The 18764-nt window shown below is 39.3% G+C and overlaps 1 protein-coding gene across 2 annotated transcripts in view; it reads left to right on the forward strand.

Annotated features, from left to right (window-relative positions):
- pgm5 (phosphoglucomutase 5) overlaps window positions 1-18764 on the forward strand; it is a 62940-nt gene that overhangs the window by 40455 nt on the left and 3721 nt on the right. For both annotated transcript variants that reach the window (XM_062024261.1, XM_062024262.1), the window contains exons 9-11: window positions 8820-8955; window positions 10643-10826; window positions 16801-16938. In XM_062024261.1, coding sequence (XP_061880245.1) covers window positions 8820-8955; window positions 10643-10826; window positions 16801-16938 — 458 coding nt within the window. The remainder of the gene's footprint in view (window positions 1-8819; window positions 8956-10642; window positions 10827-16800; window positions 16939-18764) is intronic.

Consider the following 18764-nt stretch of genomic DNA (forward strand, 5'->3'; position numbering starts at 1 on the left):
AAGTTTGGACACACCTTCTCATTTCAGTTTTCTTTATTTTCATGACTATTTACATTGTAGATTGTCACTGAAGGCATCAAAACTACGAATGAACACATGTGGAGTTGTGTACTTAACAACATGTTGCATATTTTTGTTTTTTGCCATAAAAACGGGGTTTTCTTCAACAAAAATTGCATAAAACATAAACAAAATTAAAGCTGCAAGCAGCGATGGACGGGACCAACTTTGAGGGCTCATAAAATCCAAACCGGAGCAGCAATTAAAACTCTTTCATCAACTTTTAATCAGAAGGGTTCAATCTCTCTCCTGTGCAAATTTGAAGCCAACACGACAAACGCGCTAAGAGGAGATAATGTTTGAAAAAAGGTGACTGTTTTTACACAACTTTTGTTTTGAAGGGGGAATTGCAAACTTCCTGTTGATTTTTGCTGGGGGTTGTCAGTGTATGAAATATTGGTCTAAGTGAGACCTACATAGAGGTTTTTGTTTCATGTCTCTACGACATTCCTACTGGGGGTTACAGGCAGTTTTGTCTGTGTTTTCTTCCCAGGGGGCGCTAGAGCGCAATTTTAAGTTTTGGGGTTTGTTTTTTTGATTAAATCGCAATTTTCGCCAGTCTGATGTGTGTGTCCAATTTGGTGAGTTTTGAAGCATGTTAAGGGGGTCAAATTACAGCTCAAAGAGGCGGCGGTATAATAATAAAACGCCGGAAATTCAATAAGGTCCTCTGTCCCAAAGGGACTCGGTTCCTAATAAAACCATAGACAGAAAGATGTGAAGTTTATCTAAAATAAAATATATTATTTATTTTTACTGTTTTTAGGACTGAGACACTTCTGGGTCCCAGGACCAAACTTGAGGGGAGCCCGAAAGGTTAAAAAATATATACAGTGCAGGCCAAAAGTTTGGACACACCTTCTCATTCAATGCGTTTTCTTTATTTTCATGACTATTTACATTGTAGATTGTCACTGAAGGCATCAAAACTATGAATGAACACATGTACACATGTAACAACATGTTGCATATTTTTGTTTTTTGCCATAAAAACTGACTTTTTCTTCAACAAAAAGTGCATAAAACATAAACAAAGTAAAACTAAAGACAGAAAGAATTAATTGATTAACGTGGACCCCGACTTAAACAAGTTGAAAAACTTATTCGGGTGTTACCATTTAGTGGTCAATTGTACGGAATATGTACTGTACTGTGCAATCTACTAATAAAAGTTTCAATAAATCAATCAATTAATCATATCTGAAGCTTATCTAGAGATTTAAGCGTTGACAAAAATAAAATATATGATTTATTTTTACTGTTTTTATGACTGAGACACTTTTAGGTCCCAGGACCAAACTTGAGGGGAGCCCGAAAGGTTAAAACAAATATACAGTACAGGCCAAAAGTTTGGACACACCTTCTCATTCAATGCGTTTTCTTTATTTTCATGACTATTTACATTGTAGATTGTCACTGAAGGCATCAAAACTATGAATGAACACATGTGGAGTTATGTACTTAACAACATGTTGCATATTTTAGTTTTTGCCATAAAAACGGGGTTTTCTTCAACAAAAATTGCATAAAACATAAACAAAATAAAACCATAGACAGAAAGATCTGAAGTTTATCTAGAGATTTAAGCTTTGACAAAAAATTAAATATATGATTTATTTTGACTGTTTTTATGACTGAGACACTTCTGGGTCCCAGGACCAAACTTGAGGGGAGCCCGAAAGGTTAAAAAAAATATACAGTACAGGCCAAAAGTTTGGACACACCTTCTCCTCATTCAATGTGTTTTCTTTATTTTCATGACTATTTAAATTGTAGATTGTCACTGAAGGCATCACAACTATAAATGTACACATGTGGAGTTATGTACTTAACAAAATGTTGCATATTTTAGTTTTTTGCCATAAAAACGGGGTTTTCTTCAACAAAAATTGCATTAAAAAAAAAAAAAAAAACTATAGACAGAAAGAAGGATTTGATTAACGTGGACCCCGACTTAAACAAGTTGAAAAACTTATTCGGGTGTTGCCATTTAGTGGTCAATTGTACGGAATATGTACTGTACTGTGCAGTCTACTAATAAAAGTTTCAATCAATCAATCAATCAATCAGATCTGAAGCTTATCTAGAGATTTAAGCGTTGACAAAAAATTAAATATATGATTTATTTTTACTGTTTTTATGACTGAAACACTTCTGGGTCCCAGGACCAAACTTGAGGGGAGCCCGAAAGGTTAAAAAAAAAATACAGCACAGGCCAAAAGTTTGGACACACCTTCTCATTCAATGCATTTTCTTTATTTTCATGACTATTTACATTGTAGATTGTCACTGAAGGCATCAAAACTATGAATGAACACATGTGGAGTTATGTACTTAACAACATGTTGCATATTTTTGTTTTTTGCCATAAAAACTGGGTTTTCTTCAACAAAAATTGCATAAAACATAAACAAAATAAAACTATAGACAGAAAGAAGGATTTGATTAACGTGGACCCCGACTTAAACAAGTTGAAAAACTTATTCGGGTGTTACCATTTAGTGGTCAATTGTACGGAATATGTACTGTACTGTGCAATCTACTAAGAAAAGTTTCAATCGATCAATCAAAACCAAAAAAATGTGTAACTGTCGTAAAGGAGAGAACCTATAAGGGTGCCTTCAGGAACGCCTCAGTTATCTAAATCACAAGTTTGGAGACCAGTGTTCTATGTTTGCTAGCAATGTTGAAATATCAATGCAAGGATCTTCCAATGTGTTTAGAATGGTCCGAATTCTTATACAACAGAAGCTTGCTAGCATGTTTAGGAATTTTTTGTATGTCTCCCAAGTTTTTAACTGAACCCGGGGCTGGTATGGTGTCATTCCCAGACCTGATTTGGCCCCTAGTTGAATAGCCTTGGTCTAGGGTGGGGGTCTGCAACTTGCGGCTCTTTAGCGCCGCCCTAGTGGCTCCCTGGAGCTTTTTAAAAAATGTATGAAAATAGACAAAGATGGGGGAAAAAATATATTTTTGTTTTGATATGGTTTCTGTAGGAGGATAACATGACACAAACCTTCCTAATTGTTAGAAATCCCACTGTTTATATTAAACATGCTTCACTGATGAGAGTATTTGGCAAGCACCGTTTTGTCCTACTAATTTTGGCGGTTCTTGAACTCACCGTAGTTTGTTTACATGTAGAACTTTCTTCAACGATGCCAGAGAAAGACATATTTTATGCCACTCATTCTTCGTCTCATTTTGTCCACCAAACTTTTTTCTGCTGTGCGTGAATGCACAAAGGTGAGCTTTGTTGATGTTATTGACTTGTGTGGAGTGCTTATCAGGCATATTTGGTCAAGGCGTGGCTGCAAGCTAATCGATGCTAACATGCTATTTAGGCTAGCTGTATGTACATATTGCATCATCATGCCTCATTTGTAGGTATATTTGAGCTCATTTAATTTCCTATGTCCTCTGTGTATTTAATTTATATGTGCATTTCTCATGACACATTATCTGTATTAGGGATGGGCGATACCACACTTTTAGGATTCGATACGATACCGATACTTTTTCTTGCATTTTCATCGATACCGATACCGATACCATTAATTTCTTATTGGCAATTTTTGTCAGTCAAAAATATTATTACTATTGTTATTATTTAAGACAAATCACAAGACAAATACAGACCATTTATACCACATTTATTATGGTCAATATATAATAAAATAAAATAAATAACATAAATATGAAAAATAAATTAAATATATACAAAAATATACACATTTTCACTTTTCTAATTCCTCAAAAAAAAAAGTCTTGGTAGAAAAAGCTTAAAAAAACAATTATTCATAACAATGTTATGTTTCAAACCTCTTTGTGGAAGTAAACTTATAACACTTCTCTGAAGCAAAGTCAATAATTTCCTTATCACAATAAACTAGGATTTCCTTGTCCTATAAACCTGCATACGAAAGACAGTTCCCTGAGAAAATGAACTTGGAAAAATTATCTACAAAAATGTCTGACACCGTCACACCTTTAGTGTACTCGAGATATGTCGTCACACGTCACACTTTACTGAAGTCTCAGATTGCTGTTCAGGAAAAGTAACATGTTCACGTTTTTTGCTTTGATACGATTACGCCTCTGGCAGATTATTTCTCCGGCCTTAGAGAAGAGTCTCTCTGCTGGAACAGACGTTGCAATAGTTCCAAGGTATTTTTTCGCAACTTTGTTCAGCAATGTGGTTTCATTTTTTTTCCCACCAAACCAAAGTGTCCTCACTCCTTGGGATCACCTTTTCCTCCATGTATCTTCTCATTTCAACATACGCATTTGTGTTTGCTGTGCGATTGCTCTGAAAAGCCAGAACACGACTGTCAAACTCCTGCCATATTCCCTTGGATGATGAGCACTCAGCAGGTGACTCTTGTGTCACAGTTGATGCAGTCGCGGCGGCCTCATGTCTCGTTGACTGTGTTTCAGCGCAGGCCAGGGCTTGCATTTCTGTGATGATCCGTGATTTAATCATCTCCACATTTGCAGAATCACTGAACACAATGTTTTTGAAGCGAATGTCCAAAAGGGTGCTGGCTGCAAGAGTGTGGCTGTGTTCAATGTTTTGGAACCTTCGCTTGCATTGTGCAGCAAGTTGTGAAGCCAGACTGTTACTCTGGTCAGCAGATGTGGTTACTTTCTGGAGAAGAAGACAGACCAGAGGTATAACTTTGGAAATCGTGACATACTGCTCTGCTGAAACCTCCTTGGTGGCCTCTTCAAAAGGCCTGAGGACATCACTGGCCTGCCTGATGTGGGACCATTCTTCATCACATAGGCACATGTTGTTTCTCCCGAGAAGACAAAGTGTTGTTGTGATGGCTTGTTGTTGCTCATACAGTCTGTCAATCATGTACAACACAGAGTTCCATCTAGTATCCACTGCTTGGATTAGTTTATGCTGTGGTAAATTCAACTGATTTTGTACTTCTTTTAGCTTGTCAGTTGCTCTGGTGCTGTGATGGAAGAACCGAACAATGACACTGCATTTCTCCAAGCTGGACTCAAGACTTGTGTCAGCCTTAATGGAGTCCTTCACAATGAGGTTGAGTGTGTGAGAAAAACAAGGAATATGTTTCCAATGTAGTGGATTGTCCGAAGCTTAAGCAGGCAACAAAAGTAGTTTAGTACAACAAATTTATTTACCCATTATCAGAAGTGCAGGTTGAATTGAGTTGGTCGTGCAGACAAACCACAAGTTACTCCGGAGCCAACAAGACACACACAAGCCAAAATCACCCCCGAGTTCCGGTCTTCTGCCATTCATTTATATGTCTGTTGTGCGTCATCGTTCCTTATCAAATGCGTCAATGTCTTGTTTTGCTTTTCCTATCTGTTCCATAACAACTCGAATCCTTGAGACAGTCAACACATTCTATAGACAGGTTGGCACGACTTAATATTCACTTTTGTCCCACAACTGGTCCATTCAATGGCACAAAAATACAAGAGTATTGAAAATGAGCGGACATTCTTAAAAGACAAGAAATATAGGTCAAAAGGTCAGAAATTCTACTACACCAACAAGTTTTACGCACAGCAGAGACCATATTGGCTCTATTGTCTGTAACAACCGCATGAACCTTACTTGTGATGCCCCATTCATCAGTTGTTTTTTTGAGGAGTTCAGATATATTGTCTGCTGTGTGCTGCACAGCGACATGGATTGTTGCAAGATTGCAAGACTGCATCTGCCAGTCTTTGTCAATAAAATGTTCTGACAGAGTCAAATAACCTTCAGTGGTTCTTGCAGTCCACATGTCGGTTGTTAAAACCACACTGCTTGCTGATTGCATGGAGTCCTTTACTGTTTTTTTGTGCATGCTCGTACAGTTTGGGAATTTCACCTGTCATCATGGATTTCCGACTAGGGATCTGGTATCGAGGATCTACCACCTTCATAAAATGCCGGAAACCTTGGTCCTCTACTATTGAAATGGGTTGCAAGTCCTTCACAATCATTTTGGCAAGGCTTGTTGTGATCTCACGTGCTCTTTGAGACTCATCTGAAAAGAATAACATTTTCATGTCACAATAGGGAAGATAAAATGTATTTCTTATAAAAGATATTAAGGATTTAATTAGATATTAGGGCTTTCCAATTAACTGTCAAATCCGAATCGCAAGAAGCTGCAGTTATTTTTTAAAGTTTGTGATATAATTAGCAATTAATGAAATAGGCTAATGTTTTCGAAATGTATGAAATCATGTTACAGATTAAAACCAAAATCACATTCAATCATATATTTCAAGATTTTCTTGGAAAAAAATAAAACTGTAATGCAAAGATGAAGAATCTCCAAATTTTATCTCTTTCTTATCTTGTTTTAAATACTCAAGCAATTTTCAACTAACAGTAAATTCCCCTGTCTGGAAATTATTTGAATGTAGGATAATAATTTAAACAAAAATATTCAGTAAACATTACTAAAAAAACAAAAAAAACAATGCCTGTTTTAAGTCAACAATTGGACAACACTGGATATAATATTCCCCTTCACCTGAAGTGTCTGTTATTAGTAGATTGTGATCGGAATATTTATAGACTTTATCACTACACTGTCAAAGGTCGGACGCTAACTGTCTGTAGGCTACCTGGATACACTTGGCTTTTTTCAGACTTTTGTGCAGGGTCTTCTGCTGGGCCGCGGGTGGCGGTGCAGGTTCTTTCACAGCAGCGTGAGCCTGTCTTTTTACCAGCTCACTGTGGCTCTCGGGATGTGTGGTCTTCATATGTTTAAATAAATTGCTGGTGTTGCTGCTGTGTGGCACTTGTTTGTCACACAGTTCGCACCGTGCCGTGGCTTTGTCTACTGGTGAAAAATAACACCACAGCACGCTTCGTTTCTTGTCTGCCATTATCGCGTCTCTGGCTTTTCCATTCCTCCGGCTCCCGCATCCGTGGCCGTGCTGACCTCCTGGCCTGGCTGCATTGCTGTCGGCTGGCTGTGTGTGTGTTTGCACGTTGACGACGCTCATTCGCTGTCTCCTGTGACGTGACTGGGCCAGCTCTATACTCTGCCAGGTACAGGGATGTCCCAGCACATAGTAAGTTAAGTAAGTCATCAAAAACATCTGAAAGTGATGCTTGCACCCCCCACACGCCGTTTTTTGGTTTATATCGATACTTTTTTCAGAAAAGTGATGCCAAATGAGTAGCGTGTGAGTATCGATATATCGATACCACAGGATCGATACGCACATCCCTAATCTGTATGTAATATTGGCTGCATTTCTGATAGTGGTTTGTGTGCCATGTTGTTCCAGACCACATCAAACGTTACCGAGCTTGCCAAAGATGATAATAAATCCATTAGAAGAAGACAGCCTGCCGTTTCCTTTAACTTGGACACACATATTGGCCATTAAAAGCCAGTCATTTCCAGAAATTATCCCACCCTCTGAGAAGCCTGCATTTTACTAATGTTCTCCAATGTTGTAAAAATGTGTAGAATACATGTTAAATTTCAACATTTCTGTCAACGAAGATTTGCTTCAGCCTGCGACACATAGTCATTTTGATAGTAGGCTAATATAACTAATATAGACACTTACATCATGTGTTTGTCTTGATCCGTCGTCCGGATCATGTTTTTGTTATGTTCTGTTAGTTTTAGACTCCATAGTTCCTGTTTTTGTGCACCCTTGTTTGTTTTAGTTACCATGGCGACTTATGATTTTCACCTGCCTCTGGTGTTCGGGACGCGCACCTGTTTCCAATCTAGAGACATTATTTAAGCCTGCCTTTGCCAGTCAGTCGTCCTGGCGTCATTGTTTGTCTCATGCCTGGACTACGTAAGTCGTGTTTATTTCATGCCACAGTTTCATAAGTTCTCTATGTCCATAGTCTATGCTAAGTATTTACTTGAACTCCAAGTGCGATCAGCGCGTTGTGCTTTCGCCTTGTTTTCCGTTTTTGTACCGTTTTTGTACGTTTTTACCTGCACGCCTTGTCCTGAATAGTCCGTTTGCATCCTGGGAGAACAAACCTCGCAGCAAGCTGCAACCAAACCGTGACAGTGTTGCCTTCATTATTACACTTATATAAGACCTTTAATTTTTTGCGGCTCCAGATAGATTTTTTTTTGTTGTATTTTTGGTCCAATATGGCTCTTCCAACATTTTGGGTTGCCGACCCCTGGTCTATGGGTATGATTTTCACTTCGGGTGCTAGAGGTCAAAGATTTAAATCCAGGAGAGCCCCTTCTGTTGGCAGGAATGAAATAATCCATCATGTGTGACAACAGTGTGACTGCTACGAATAATATTACAGCATTAAGTCCAATTTATAAAAAAACAAAACAGTCGTCTTATATCCGTGTCGCTTTGGACTTCTCATCAATAAAATCTAATTTATTTTCTTTCTTTGACTTACACACTTTGAAAATTAAAAAAAACCTAACTATTTGATAAATCAGACTAATTTAGTGCATGGAGACGTAGTGAGTGTGACCTGAAGAGATGCAGCCGTGACACAGAGACCTGCTGGGGGAAAATAGTGTCTCAAGGCTTGTTAGCAAGATAGCAAACAGCAGAGGTTTGATGCAAAAGTGAAGATATTGGTGGTCATTGAAGGCAGCTGTCAGACAGATATCAAGCATTCTATTAAGTCTTGTATCGAGACTTGTCTTCAGTTTAGGTGGAAGTGCTAAACCACGCCAAGGTCAATGCCAAGGCCATGCAGAATTTTTCCCTAAGACAATTTTTACTTCATGTCTTAACTAAATGAACCAAACAGTTTTTCCCTGCAGGTTCAGACCACATCCGTGAAAAAGACGGCCTGTGGTCAGTGCTGATGTGGCTGTCCATCATGGCGACCAGGAAACAGGGCGTGGAGCAGATTGTCAAAGAACACTGGGCCAAGTTTGGACGTAACTACTTCTGCAGGTAAAGAGGCATTTACAATCTCACAAAGCGGTTCCCTTTCTCTGCAAACAATCACGCCTTTTATGGCTGAAGCCAAAGACATCTCCTTGGCCTTCACCTTTGTCCACTCCCCCTTACTCCCTGGGTGCCGTATTTGAACGTCTCCCCAGAGAGCGGTAAATAGATCAGCCATTGTGTCTTTTGACAGATACTGGTGGATACTGTGGTGTTCCCACATTTTACATAACACGTAAACAAGATTAGAAGGGCATTACGACCCCGTAAGGGACAAGCTGTAGAAAATGTATGGATGGATAGATTCCTGTGGTCATTTTGCATTAGGCTCCAGCAGATGGCACTGTGTTGAAAGAAGAGTAGTGATTCATTTACATGAATAAATTGTCTCACAGTCATTACAGTTTTTTAGTACAGTAGTACCTCAATGTATGGGCTTAATTGGTTCTGTGACGGAGCTCTTGACTCAAAACACCTGTATCTTAAATCAATGTCTCCCTTTGAACTGAACTGAAATTAATTTAATGTGTGCTTGTCCCACCCCAAAACAGCGCAAGTTTAACAAAATAAAATGCCTTTTAAAAAACAAAAACAAACGTTTAGATAAAAAATGACTGTATAAAAACAATACAATAAAATGTACTAGTAACAACTACAGTTGTTTTAGGAAGTAATGTAATTTTGATTCTCAGGAATTCTCCCTAGAAACTAGTGATGGAGATATTTGAAGTGAAAAAATAAGCACATAAAGATAGAGGGGTGAAGTTTCGCATACATAAGTGTTTTATATAAATATTTTTTTAATTATTTATTTACTCTATATTCATTTATTTATTTATGTTTCTATACATTTTCATATGTCTTACTTGTATTTTATTATTTATCTCTACTCATGGTTCTTACTATTTTACAAGTTTTATTATTTTTATTTTCCAACGTTCTTCAGACGAGCCATCTGCCTCAGGGGTTATCGGCCGTGGCTTGTGGGGGCGCCTTTGTGTCAGCGTCCTGGTGGCCATGGTCTGATGACCTCCTGGTGCAGATGGCTCCTGTGATATTGTTTACTCACATGTCTCCTCTGTACTCAGCCATGTAACCATTGGTCCATATAGTTGCATGTGTGTGTATGTTGTTTGTTTTATATAAATATTTATTTATTATTTATTTACTGTATATTCATTTATTTATTTATTTTTCTATACATTTTCATATGTCTTACTTGTATTTTATTATTTATCTGTACTCATGGTTCTTACTATTTTACAAGTTTTATTATTATTTTTTTCCAACGTTCTTCAGACGAGCCACCTGCCTCAGGGGTTATCGGCCGTGCTTGTGGGGGCGCTTTTGTGTCAGCGTCCTGGTAGCCATGGTCTGATGGCTCCTGCGATAGTGTTTACTCACATGTCTCCTCTGTACTCAGCCATGCAATCATTTGTCCACATAGTTGCATGTGTGTGTATGTTTGGTGTGTATGTTTGTGTGTGGTATCTGTGTCCGTGCGCACGTATGAGATAATGGGGGATGTGGGTCACCAGGGTATTGTTTTAACTTTGTAAAGCACTTTGCGTTGCATTTCTTTTATGTATGAAAAGCGCTTTATAAATAAAGTTTGATTGGTTGATTTGATTGCCATGTATACTAAAAATAAAATATCCTCATATCGTACTGTTTTCTGTCTCGCCTTTGTCAGGTTTGACTACGAAGGCCTCGACCCTCGCGCTTCCTTTTATCTGATGAGGGATCTGGAGTCGGTCATCTTGGACAAAGCGTTCATCAGCCAGAAGTTCGCTGTCGGAGATCACGTGTACAGCGTGGACAGGACCGACAACTTTGAGTACATCGACCCTGTGGACGGAACGGTGGCGAGACACCAGGTGAGGGCAGCATTGTACGACGATGTTATTAGGAATTATATAAAGCAACCAGATGTAATAATTTCACCCAACATCAACACCATAGTACACTGGGTTATAGGATAGGATAGGACTTTATTGTCATTGCACAAGTACAACAAAACTATTTTTTCAGCACAAACCCGTTCAAGATTAGACAAACAAACAGTGTACAGGGTTTTAGAACAAGAACGCTGATGGGTCGCCACGAGGCGCCCCGTAAAAGATGGGAAAAAGGTAAAACGCTGGGGAAGAAGATGAGTAAAAAAATAAAATTTCGACTGGGCTCCTAAGGGGGCCTAGTCTGGAGTGGGAAAAAACCTCCATGCCATGCACACATAAACACGTTACATTTAATCACGACAACTCGCAAGAGAGGGGGGGGGGTTGGTTGGGGCCGTGGAGGTCGACTGCTGTTATGAAGCGCTGCCAGCCGTCCATCACCCCGAAGGGGAATCAAGCGGTGGTGAAGGCGTGGGGTGGGGGCGGGGGGTGTGTGTGTATATGCCCATTGTCTTTGGTGTGTTGATGTAGTGTCCATAGGCCTGCGGCCGTTCTGCATGCAAGCAAAAGTTCGACTCCAGGTGTAGTTGAGGAGGGAGGGAGGTTTTTTGATTGATTGATTGATTGATTGAAACTTTTATTAGTAGATTGCACAGTTCAGTACATATTCCGTACAATTGACCACTAAATGGTAACACCCGAATAAGTTTTTCAACTTGTTTAAGTCGGGGTCCACGTAATCAATTCATGGTCAAAAGCATCCATCATTGAGGTGTCCTATAGTCAGGAGAATAGCATCATGGTGGCCCTAAACCAGGGGGCAGCAACCCAAAATGTTGAAAGAGGCATATTGGACCAAAAATACAAAAACAAATCTGTCTGAAGCCGCAAAAAATTAAAAGTCTTATATAAATCTTATAATGAAGGCAACACATGATGAAAGTGTCTATATTAGCTATATTTGCCTACTATCAAAATTACATTAAAAGTCTTATACAGTATAAGTGTTATAATGAAGGTAACACATGATGTAAGTGTCTATATTAGCTATATTAGCCTACTATCAAAATTACTATGTGTCTCCTCCACACATATTGCTAGGTATTGTGGCCAGACAGCTCCATTTTTGTGTCATCTGACACCACATGGACAAAGATAAGACCTTCTGGAGGAAAGTTCTGTGGTCAGATGAAACAATAATTGAGCTGTTTGGCCACAATACCCAGCAAGAGAAAAGGAGAAAAGGTGAGGCCTTTAATCCCAGGAACACCATCCCTACTAGAAATTATTGGAAACTCAAGACAGCATTATGCTCTTTACAAGTGTATGTAAACGTTTGACCACGACTGTATGTTATATTTTATATCTTTAGTCTACTTTATACCTGCATTATCCTATCCATCCTTACCCTTTCCATCCTTTGTAACTGAACTACTGTGTGGAAAAATTTCCCTTGTGGATCAATAATGTTTGTCTAAATCTAAGTCCAAAACAAATATCTCTTACCTCTTCTTTAAAATCTGATTGGGAATTTAACAGACTTGTCTACACGCTGACAATTTTCTAGCCATCTAATTGTTTATTTGAGGAAGGGGCATTTGTGTCTTCATCATGCTCACATTCTAACACGCCGGACCACCCACTCTGCTGTAACGTCGTCTCATCTGTGGGGATCCATGTTTGGATACGACGGCATATCTTCCATTTTAAAGCGTAAACACACCAACACAACTGATGTACGTGCGCACTTCCTGTCCACGCCTCGGCCTGCTCCCAGCTGACTCCCGTCGGGTCTCTTTTGAAATGTCTGCCGCTGACATTCGCCCCACCCTGACATATGCCACACACACACACACACACACACACACACACACACACACACACACACACACACACACACACACACACACACACACACACACACACACACACACACACACACACACACACACACACACACACACACACACACACACAGTTCTGTAGTGTGTATACCAGCAGTTGTCCTTGTGTAAGCACAAACATGCGTGCACCAACTCCCGGCAACGTTGTGCGACAGCTCAGGAGCGGCGAGGGGAACATCAGTCAAGGGGCCAATGACAACAAAGTAGTGTAACCGTGGTTACCATCCCCAAATGTGGCTTTAACCTCACTGGTATACCCATCAAGGCCCAGTCGCCCCCGATGTGCGTGTTATTGTAGCACACATTCCTACCGGGCCGGAATTATATCAGCTGTCGTCTCCTCTCTCCAGGAGACAAGAAAAAAACAACACACACACACACACACACACACACACACACACACACACACACACACACACACACACACACACACACACACACACACACACACACACACACACACACACACACACACACACACACACACACACACACACACGTATGGTAACACACACACCTTGTATGTATGTAGTTCAGTGACATATAAAACAATAGTGGCAGTGGGACACTTTATTAGGTACACTAATAAGGTAAGATTGGTATCAAAATGTCTGTTTTTTTTTTTTAAAACCACAACATGGAAAAAGTTTCTAATTCGAAATATTGTGTGACGCCGAAGCCCTCGCAGTGTGGCTGCTTTTATGACCATCATCACCGTGGCAACGGCCAGCGTCCTTTCGCCACTGTCCCGCACTTGAATACAGTGCTGTTTGTGTAGTAAGCAATGTTGGATTTCACTGCTTCTATTGAAGTGAATTGAAGTGAATTATATTTATATAGCGCTTTTCTCTAGTGATTCAAAGCGATTTACATTGTGAAACGGGCGGCACTGGGAGCAAGGTGGGTAAAGTGTCTTGCCCAAGGACTAAGGGTGTAACGGTACACAAAAATTCGGTACGTACCTCGGTTTAGAGGTCACGGTTCGGTTCATTTTCGGTACAGTAAGAAAACAACAAAATATAAATTTTTTGGGTATTTATTTACCAAACTTGTAAACAATGGCTTTATCCTTTTAACATTGGGAACACTATAATAATTCTGCCCAAAAATCGAAATAGCTCTGTGTGTGATGGATGTGAGCCACCAATAGGCTGATCAGTGCAACAGCAGGCAGTCATGAATGCTAAGAAGGATAACAATAACATATATATACACACAGGGTCCATTGCCAGGGTTAATGTGGTCAACATATATCAAATAAAAACTAAATAAGATAAGGCTCAGAATGGTTTCTTAACAAAACCTTTCTACATATAAAGTGCTTTTTTTGATTGATTGATTGAGACTTGTATTAGTAGATTGCACAGTACAGTACATAGTGCCTGGCTAACTTGGCAGTAAGAGGATATGTGGGCTCATTGTGCTTCCACCATAGAAGTGGGTCAAAATCTAGTTTTTAATGCAATATGGTCTTAAATCTGCTGCTATAAAAACACCAACGGCATATTGTTATTGCTTTAGCCCTGTCTGACTCGCCGAGGAGAGGCTGCTTGAATGCTCGTATTTCTCTTCGTTGAAGCGATGTTCACTTGGGGGTGGTGACGCTTCAAATGGGTTAGCATGTTTGACGTGTTGTCAGAAGCCTACCCTACTGCTGCTGAACAATGTCGGCAAACCTCCGTCCTCCATTGTTGTATCGCACCGCAATGCCGAAATGTTCCCAAACGGGAGATCTTAACGAGGCAGGAGGGTCTTCCAGCTCTGGCTTTTGCATGTTGTCCTACCCCGGTCGCTGCTAGCACGCCGTGTGTTGTGCCTCGGTGTGCATTGTTTACACAACGTGCGGTACGCTACTTAATATGTCCGTGTGGAAACTCGTTCGGTACACCTCCGAACCGTACCGAAACGGTTCAATACAAATACACATACCGTTACACCCTTACCAAGGACACAACGGTAGTGACTAGGATGGCAGAAGCGGGGCTCGAACCTGGAACCCTCAAGTTGCTGCCACGGCCACTCTACCAACCGAGCTATACCGCCCCACAATTGAAGCATTCCTTACCCTGTAATATAGGATCTTTGACCAAGGTTGTTGCAGTTGATTCCAGAAGAGCTGAATGCTCCTGTCCTTGATTGATTAATTTAAACTTTTATTAGTAGATTGCACAGTACAGTACATATTCCGTACAATTGACCACTAAATGGTAACACCCGAATAAGTTTTTCAACTTGTTTAAGTCGGGGTCCATGTTAATCAATTCAAGGTAAAATGTACTGTAGAAGATCTTTGACAAGCCGAAGTGTATGTTTTGATAGTGTAAAGTTAGCAAATCAGAATCAGAATCAGAAATACTTTAATAATCCCTGAGGGGAAATTAAGATTTTCAGCACAATCCCATTCAAGAGCTGACAAACATTACAGGGAGACAGAACAGGATCGCTGACGGGTCTGCCAACTTCCGGTGCCCCTTACAAAAAAGGTAAGAAACAAGTAAGCGCTGGGGGGTCGGGGGTTAGAAAAAAAAAAGTAGTCTAAGCCTGGGCCCCTGGAGAGAAGATCCAGGTCCTCATAGCCATAGCACACATAAACATGTGTGTAAGAGGGAAACATCAAAGAAAACAAAGGACATTAAAAGAGCAGAGCTGATGCAACCAGCCTCTTCTACACACAGTCACAAAAGTTAAAACAACAACAATAAAAAACGTATACACTTTGGTGGCCTCTGCGGTGTTCCACGCCATCGTCTGCTGGGGTGGAGGGGAGCATGGCCAGAGACAGGAGCAGACCCAACAAAGCAACCAAGAGAGCCGACTCCACCCTCGGCCGCCCACCAACTCTCGGGCCAGTATTGACCACAATGTGTTCTAAATCAGAGGTTCTTAATCTTTTTGACTTTGAGGCCAGACTCTTCCACTACAGAGGGGCCGGCTCAAATATTAACAGGGAATTAGTAATCTTACTCTTCATTTTAATGGTATTCAATACTTATATCTTACCTACTTACTTAATATAAACCCTGTTAAATGATATGAAACCATGCATTAATCACAAAGATCGTTATCAAGGCTTTAGGTCAGGCTGATTATAAAAATAAGTACTAATCGAATATACTGCAAAAGAAGGGATTCATGAAAATGAATTTACATACAATTACACAGGGATAAAATTAATTCATTGTCACTAAAATAATGAATAATAAATATATATTTCTTGAATAAACGGTGAATAAAATTAAAGTGCAAATGAAAATACAGCTTAACCACGTTAGTCATATTTTATGCGCTTAAGAAACTTTGATGACTTTAGCTCCAGACGTCTTCTGTTTGTTTGAAATTGTCATTACTGCCACAAGTGGTGGAAAAGTGTATTACAACTGAGTACTACTGCAGACCACAGCAGAGAAACAGATATTTTTTGGCCAATAGTTAAGAAACACAGTTCTAAATGATGAATTTTTTTTGTTTGTTTTTCTGTATAATCTCTTTTATCCTTAAACATGTTAGCACAAAACATCAATATTTTACAATATACTTAAGTTTATTTATAAATAAATGTCAGTTGAGAGTTTCTTTAGTAGGAAAAATACTGGCATTATTAAGTAGTTATCACTGAAAGTATGTATAATACTGTCAGCCTTGAATACTGACTGTATTTTTGTGGGTCCCTCGGTGCTAGGGACATCTAGTGGGCGTTTGCTGCTATTGCACTCTAAATGTCTATTTAGGATAGGCCCTTGAGATGCAGAATTTTGTTTTCAAGGGGGACCAAAACTCATGCTTTCTTGCCTTAAAAACTGTGGAGAAGAAAGCCACAGCAGCTTGAGAAAAAAAAACATATTCTTTAAACTTGCTAAGGTTGCTAAACACAAAATGTATTGATTTTTAGTCCCTATGCTAAGAGTTGGTAGTCTTTGGTGAGCAGAAATCTCCCAACTGGAGACTGTATTACATTTTTTCCTCACTTTGGGATCTCTGCCTAAACACATAACTGATTTCATAAAAAACTAAACCTGTCCATCCAATAATGGCATGTTTATTTTCCCCAGGGTTTGAGAATCGTCTTTAATGATGCGTCTCGACTGGTGTTCAGGATGAGCGGAAGCGGCGGTGGGATGGGCGCCACCATCCGCATCTATGCAGAGAGCTTTGAGAGAGACCCTGAGAGACACAACAGAGAGACACAGGTACAGAGTATGATTATGTGTGTGTGTGTGTGTTAGGAATGGAACGGTTTATGAAAAAACTCAGAACCGTTCGTTTGACCTGACACGGGACGAACCCGTGCACACTATAAGCAGGGTTGTCAAACTCGTTTTCATTGAGGGCCACATCGCAGTTATGGATGCCCTCAGAGGGCCGCTTGTGACAGTGAATAACATATGAATATAACATGCCTCATTACACAATTATCGATTATTATATATATTTTTACGTAGACTGTAAAACAAAATCTGTGGATTTGACAGTAGAAAACTGACAGTTCAGTTGCCAAAATTCTACCGTTTTTTTTTTACTATATATACTGTAAATGGTAAAACAGTAGCACTGTTTTTACTTTAAATCTATGGTTGTTGTTTTTACGGTGTATTACTGTAAATGGAAAACAATACCACATGTTTTCTTTGTTTTTTTTATGGTAAAATTCTGGCTACTGAGCTACCAGTTTTAAACCGTCAACACAATTTTTACAGTGTAAAATTTTAACTTGCTTTAAAATCATAAGTCCAGCCGATATTCAAGATATTTATTCAAGATATTTTATTTTTATTTGAACAAAAGATGTTTGAAATGTATGGTAATATAATATTTGTGCAATATTAGGTAGAATTTGAAAGATATAAAAATTGCATGCAGTTTGTGTCTTATTTTTTCTGTCAAAATGGACATTTTGACAAAAAAAAAAAGAAAATGCATATTAATTCCAGGCTTTTGCGGACCATATACAAGTGTAGGTAGGCCAGATATGGCCCCCGGGCCTTGAGTTTGACACATTTTTAGGTTTTATTTTCTAAGATATTTTTGTAAGAACCCCAACTGATAAATCACAATGCTGATTTATTGGGATATATCAGGGGTGTCAAAGTCATTTTAGCTCAGGGGCCGCAAACCTATTCCCATGTGGGCCGGACGAGTAAAATCATGGCATGATAACTTAAACATACAACTAGGACAAGTTCATATTGTTTTCTTTGTTTTACTTTGGCCCAAAATAGAACAAGCAAATAATCCTCTTCACAAAACACTTTAAGTTAGTTAAATTCTGAAGAAAAAATTTAAAGAAAAAACTTTAAGTCACAGCCCGTCTAGGATTGAACAAAAAATAAAATAAAACATGAATAAAAAATATTCTATGTTTTAACTACCTCATTTTTCATTTCCATTATTCACTTTCTTTCAATTTGCACAGAAGACAATCATTTTCACAGAACTATATCAATGTGCAGTGTGTCATGCAGTATTTTAAGTGTTTGTTTTACTCCTGTTTGTTTTAAAGCCCCACTTTACCGTGTACCTCTTGCTCTGTATACTTGCTCACCCCGGTGTAAACTATTTGCTTGCCTAACAGAATTGCTACTGCGACATCCAGTGGACACATTTAGAACAGCAGTTTCTTTAATCTAAAAATGCAGCTCAATTTTACACTTAGCAAACTTATCCCGCGGGCCGGATTGAACCTATTCGCGAGCCGCATGTTTGACATCCCTGGGATATATGGTGTTCTGGGGTGTTAAAAAGAACAACAATGTACATAACCGACCAAAATTGCGTACTTTTGAACTGTTCCAGTGTATGTGTGTGTTTGTGTGAGACTGCTGACATGCCTCATTGTACCATGTATCACCTCCATTTGTCATTGGGTCGCCACAATTAGCAATACCGGCTTGTTGTGTAGTACTGCAGGCACTAACTTAACAAAATGGCTAAGCATGTGCCAGCCCACCACCCAACATAACAACGTATTAATAATCCGTTCTTCAATTCTCCAATAATCTGTTCAAAGATCAACCTT

The sequence above is a fragment of the Entelurus aequoreus genome, linkage group LG17 (assembly GCF_033978785.1).
Source record: "Entelurus aequoreus isolate RoL-2023_Sb linkage group LG17, RoL_Eaeq_v1.1, whole genome shotgun sequence".
In the NCBI taxonomy this organism is placed as follows: domain Eukaryota; kingdom Metazoa; phylum Chordata; class Actinopteri; order Syngnathiformes; family Syngnathidae; genus Entelurus; species Entelurus aequoreus.